Source organism: Carica papaya, chromosome 1 (genome assembly GCF_054855325.1).
Source record: "Carica papaya isolate Zhongbai chromosome 1, ASM5485532v1, whole genome shotgun sequence".
NCBI lineage: Eukaryota > Viridiplantae > Streptophyta > Magnoliopsida > Brassicales > Caricaceae > Carica > Carica papaya.
This window is the reverse complement of record NC_142309.1, coordinates 12,832,027-12,838,466: the sequence shown is the minus strand read 5'-3', so window position 1 is coordinate 12,838,466 and position 6,440 is coordinate 12,832,027. Positions and strand designations below refer to the sequence as shown.

Below are 6,440 nucleotides of genomic sequence, written 5' to 3'. Positions count from 1 at the left end.
CCTGGTCACTAACCAATCCTTTAATAATGGACAAAGTGTATCTTGCATTTATATAGATGACTTTTGATATACTTTTGAAAGACAATACGTAATTTGCTCTAGAAGAAGTACATTCATTGAATGAGAAAGTTTAGTAAACATGTAACCAATGTCCATAGTCCATTGTTTAAGCCTTATAACACATGATGCCATAACTACTAGCATGATCCTGATTTTCTCTTTCATTAATTCAATTAGAAGGCTTAACATTCATTTTAAATCAAATAACTTTAGTGGAATACAAGAACAGATACTAACGCAATGTCCATATTCTCAACCTACAAAAAAAATAGTTATAGAACATAAAATGAGCTAAAATAACATAAAAAAAAAACTAAAAGAACGACCTCAAAAACATTAAGAACTAGTATTTACAAGTGTTGCAAACTTGTAATAACAAGCTCAAAAAAAATTATTATTTAAATACAGACCCATGAATCCCCATATTTTTATTTTATGAAACTTAGAATTATTTTAAAAGTTATAGTATAAAGTACTAGAGTTTTTGTTAGACTGTTGAAACCCATTATATATATATATATATAAACTTTTAAAAGTGTAGAAAACTTTAAGAAATAAAAAAGAAAAGAAAAAAAGAAAGGACAAATAAATATATAGTAAAAAATTCTCAGAACTAATTTAGAACTCAATATCATAATTTTTACACATGGCGGCTAACGAAAAAGAAAAAGAAAGAGAAGAAAACAAGAAGTAGATGTTAGTAGTGAAGTTTTTGATGATCCTACCCCTTTTTTTGACCAACTTTTGGCTACTAAATCTATGTAGCTATAATTTAGATATCATATACTTTTCATAAACACTAAAATTGAATGATTTTATTAAAAATTAAAAAAAATTATAATAAATTTTTGGATATAAATGATTGGAGAAAATTTGCGAATCACATTCAACAACTTTAGACTTCTAAATCTCATTCTCTGGTTTACATTTTTTTACTCTAACTTTATTTATTTATTTTTTAAAAACTATAATCTCTGCGTCTAATTTCAATAAACATCTAAGTTGTATGAATTGGATGAAAATTGAAAGAATTATGAATTTTTGAATATTGAGATAGTTATGAATTGCAACTTATGAATAATTCTTTTATCAAAATATATAAAGAAATTAACACAACTTAAAAAAGTTCTGTCTCTAACATTTCAACTGTCATTGAGCTATTGTGTCTTTTGAGTTACTATAGAGTAAGTTGAGTCAAGAATCCCAATAAAACTTATATAACTTCGTTTAAATCCACCAAAGACAAAACATAGAACCATATCTAGAGATTTGTTTGGCAGTATGTAAATCATAATTAGTTCTCTGTATTAGGAAATGGCGCTACAAAGCTAAACCTCATGATTTTACATTGAAACTTAAAGCTTAAACTAATAGGAAACTGAAGTAGCCAGCCAATTGTTGCTTTTGTCCAAATAACAAATGAAGAAATGAGTTGAAGAACCAAAGAAACAGAAGCTCTACATAACCCATTATCCAATTAAAAGAAACATATACTCCCTAACTCCAAGCTTCTTTATATCCTCAACTCTTACATCACAAGTGTCTTTCTCAATTGAATTAAATACAAATTTCCTTTTAAATAATTTTTCTCTCACAAAATAAAATCTTTCAAGGCCCTCGGTATCTGCGGAAGCAGAAACATCCTTGGGATTGATCAAGAGGTATCATACCTCCACCTTTAGATGTGTCAATGGCCTCCAACATGGTTACCACCTCATCCATCTCTGGCCGTTTGTCAGCATTGGCATCCCAGCATCGCTTCATTACATTTGCAAGGGAGCTCGGGCAGCAACGTGGTATTTCTGGCCTCAAATTCTGCAATTTCATACAAAAGTTTCATCTTACTTTTACGCCTCAATCAATTTTGGAACTGGCTGATATTATAACATCTTCCAAAGCATTTCACAGCATTACCATATTATTATGAATAAATATAAGATATCAAAATTAGAAGAGTCATCATCTGGTTTATATTCTTGTAAGAACGGATATTTTGTCTACCTGGCGGACAACAGCAGATGTCACTTCTGAAAAGCTGAGATCAGGATAGGGCATGTCACAGCAATATATCTCCCACAAGCAGATACCAAAACTGTAAACATCGCACTTTCTATTATATGGATGGCCATTGAGAACCTGTCATTAGAAGTTGGAGATGATGGGTTAGAAATGCTTAGAAGCTGCAGGAAGCACATATAGTCTGATTGATAAAGTAAGTCAGCGATGGTGTATACAGACTCGTGATGCTTTAAGACGATATTCTCGGCTTAATGGATTCCCATAAGCAAGTTTTCCCGACAAACATCAGCGTGCAAGCCCTGAACAGCATAGTGCTGCTCAAATGGGTGCATGATGAGATTAAGTATTCAATGTGAAAGAGAGAGAAAGATAGAGAGACCCCACCAAGAAATCATTGAGAGGATTAGGGAGGATAAATGGGATGAATATACCTCTGGTGCCATGTAACCAAGCGTTCCAGTCTCCCCAGTCATGTCATTAGGATTTGAAGCTTCAAGGCGGGCAACTCCAAAGTCAGCTATCTTCACAGTTCGGGTCTTGTCCAGAAGCATGTTTTCTGTTTTGACATCTCTATGGACGATCTTCTGAGAATGAAGGTAGCTCAACCTAAACATGCACATAAACGGCTTTAGTTATTTCAAAAGCGAAAGATCTAAGATATGTGAATTCAGGCATGTAAATTAACTCAAATAAAAAGACTTGGAGAACAAAAAATAATACAGATGGGGCATGAGAATTTGACCCTCGTGCAAGATCTAGTGCCAGTTGAATAACAACTTTAAAAGCCAGCTTCTTTCTTCGATTCTTTATGAGGTAAGATTTAAGTGCACCACCAGGACAGTATTCAACAACAACACAGCAAACATTACTGGGCATGCCGATGTGTCCATTTTCAGTTTGTATGTTCAGCTCTGATGTGCCCATTGTTGCGCCTATAAACTGCAAATGCGACTCAGATAATATAATACGAGACCAAGTCCACATTAAACATACAATCCCTTTCTTTGCATGCAACATGATGATCATTGCTAGACATACTGTACCATTCTTTTCTTTTTATTCATGACGACTCTTAAACTGGACTTCAGAACTTGTCAATTTTTGCAACAAGAAAACTAATGGAAGAAAGTTACTTTTAAATGATACAGTTAATTAACTAAAATGATAAGTAAACAATTTCCAGTAATCAATTAATATCAGGAGTATATTTTAACCATATTTTACCTATCAAAGTAAAGTTAATCTCAATACATTAGATGACTTTACAATTACAATCTATCACAAGAACACAATTAGACATCGCATCATAGGCTTTCCTTTATGAAGTCCCCTATTCCGATTCAGATATGATTGAAGGCAAGATATCATTCCCTTAAAGTATAGATTGTATAAGATATGGGAAAGTGCCACTGTGGGGAAACAAGCGTATAATTTTAATTCTAGAACGACTTGTTTTGATTAGGCGGCACTTTCGGTGGATGATCAAGCTTACCTTTGTTACATTGGGATGATCAAGCTTGTGCCAAACTGCAACTTCCTGTGTGAAAGCAGCTCTAAGTGAAGCTATTTCAGCCTGGGATCTGTGACCCTCTTCCCCCCAGTCAAGTAACTTAACTAAGCATGAGGAAGAAAAGGAAAATGTTTTAAGTTCAGAACGTGAAAAGAAAATCGAGATGAAAATGAAATTACAATTGCAGCGAGTGAATAAAACAAGGTATAACTACAAACTTTGTTGTAGGTATTGATTGATTAGAGATGAATTAGAGAATTAATTCAGGTAAAAACAAAAATAGTTGGAATTACAAGGCTTTATGTGATGCTGAAATGCCCATTTGGCTACAAAATCATCCATTAAGGTTTATCTCCCAAAAAGTGAGATGAAAAAAATAACAAAATAAATTAGAGCACATGAAGTAACAACAGCTAACTGTAAACTCAACCACTCTCGTGAATCACGGATTTGAGTAAGCTACATTTACAATATTCAAAATTACATTCTGAAATTGGAAAAATATTTGTCCTTTACTCTTGACAAATCTAAGCAACCCAGAAACTAAAATCACAGACGAATATTTCATGTTGTTTTTCTTGCAAATTATCAGTTGCTTGCAGCCTGGAGTAAACAGAAATTTAAAGTTATTAATAGTTAATACTGGTTTCTTTCTGTTTTTCCTACTTTACCTCACTGAGTCTTCTAAGCAGCAGAGAGAAAACAATCGAAATCAACCTAACAGCCCATTTGCACACATACAAGAACTCAAAAATGGAAAATATCTTCACCCCAAAATGGAAAGAAATAATAATTACAACTGGGAAAACCCTCGTCAATCAATCAACATATTTACCATTCATGGAAAGTCTCCATTGACCCATAATCAATTAATCTTTTCTCTTTCCATTAAAACCATATATAAATATTGCTCCATTCTAAAAATGGGTCTGTGTGTTTCGGTGTTTATGTGTGTATACATAGAGAGAGGGAGAGAAGGGAGGAAATATGAAATACCTGCAATATCTTGGCCATCATAAACGCCGCGGTGAACAGTACCAAAAGTGCCACGAGCAATAACAGCTCTGATAATAAGTTTAGAAGGATCAATCTCCCAGTCTTGCCTCGTTGAAGAAGAATTACTTGTAGGCCTTTGAAGTTGTTGGCCTTCGTCAACTTCCTCTCTCTTGTTCTTGTTCTTCTCCATAGTCCATGCTCTACTCAGATGCCTCTGCAGCTGCTCGTCCAAGCTCTTTAGATCTATCTGATCTGCTCTCACATACCCATCTCCCCCATCACCACCCGCGTTCTTCTCCTTCATCTCTTTCTTTCAGTTTCTTTAGAAACAAACACACTCTACACCCAAACAAACTTCCTCCTTTACTATTGCTGATGCTGGTGTTTTGGGCGATTCTGGTAGTGGGCATATCGGTTTCAAGTTTGACGATGATGGTTATGATAGTTATATATTATATATCTACATACATGTTACTGGTAGTAACAGAGCAGGAGTACATAAAGAAATGATACATGTGGGCACATGGATTTTGGATGAAGACGACATGGGTAAACTGACCCACCTCGGCCTCTTCTCCTCCTCTCTTTTATTTTATTTATGAATATATATATATATGTAAAGAAATATATAAATAAATATAGAAGAAAAAAGAAAAGGATCAAGCTTTGTCTGTGATATTTATGGGATTCACGGTCAATATATTGAGCCTTTTCTTCTTAATCTGTGACTCTCTTTCAACTTTCAATCTTTGAGTTGATGACGTAACAGCCATTATTTATTGCCTCTCGTTATTATATAAAATTAAAATTTAAGCGCCCTTTATAGATTAGGTTAGATAAATTGATCAAATCTAATTCAAAATATAAAACTGGATCAAAGCTCCATAAACACAGAACAACCCAATTTCATCACCCCGAGTAGAACAGCTTCTGCTGCTGTTTGAGTGTGTTTATATATATTTATGTATATGTTATGTGTATATAATATTTGCTAATTTAAGAGCCAGGTGTTTCTTTATTTAAGGACTATAAATTAACCGTAGGGGATTAAAAAAAAAAATCAATTCAAAGAACAACCACCAATGCTCATTGAAATAAACGTTAAAAAGATGATAATAAAAAATATTTTTTTAATCAAATACTTCAATATTTTAAAATGCTTTTTGGCTTTTCTGGGAAGAAGATACATACACATTTATATATAATGCCGGGGAATCCAAGATTACAATAGAAAATGTTATAATGGTTTATGGATGCCCTGAAAAAAAAATAATTTCTTACCGTAAGCTTTTTTTAATAAATATATTTTTGAAATTTCTAAATATTAAAAATTAAAGCATAGAAAAGAATACCATTGAACGTTTGGTGATGGGTCATGAGATACTTATACCATCGAGTCTTAAGTTGTAGCATCAAATTACTGTAAGTGTCCGCCTTAATTTTATATTAATTTAATTACTGTATTTTTTAAAAATATTTAAATTAATCTATCTTCATAAGTTAATTACTAATTCTATTAAAAATTTTTGTCATGTGGCATCGATCGTGGTAGATGACGTATTTTGGTCGATCGACACCATGTAGCATCTGATGTAAAAAAAAAAAAATTAAATGTGAACCTGCATGAACTTATTGAATTTTTTTTTTTTATAAATAAACAGTTTAAAATAATTAAAAACTATTTATATTTTTTTCTACATGACATCTGACATAAAGAAGTAACTAATCAAAAGATGTCATATATTAAAATTAGTGATACATAATATCAGGTGTTAATGGTATTAGTGGTAACTGATAGAAATGAACTAATTCGATCATTTTTTTAAAGTATAGGAAATAATTTAACACAAAAATC

The 6,440-nt window shown here is 32.5% G+C and overlaps 1 protein-coding gene across 1 annotated transcript; it reads right to left on the bottom strand.

Moving 5' to 3' along the window:
* Nucleotides 1–1,444: 1,444 nt before the first annotated feature.
* On the bottom strand, nucleotides 1,445–5,165 carry LOC110816347 (serine/threonine-protein kinase 54-like). The gene is made up of 6 exons (XM_088220056.1): nucleotides 4,586–5,165; nucleotides 3,572–3,693; nucleotides 2,822–3,018; nucleotides 2,511–2,685; nucleotides 2,062–2,196; nucleotides 1,445–1,875 (listed from the first exon to the last, which is right to left on the bottom strand). Exons 1-6 carry the CDS (start codon nucleotides 4,887–4,889, stop codon nucleotides 1,669–1,671), a joined length of 1,140 nt encoding a protein of 379 aa, XP_088076182.1. The 5' UTR covers nucleotides 4,890–5,165; the 3' UTR covers nucleotides 1,445–1,668.
* Between the last annotated feature and the right edge of the window lie 1,275 nt (nucleotides 5,166–6,440).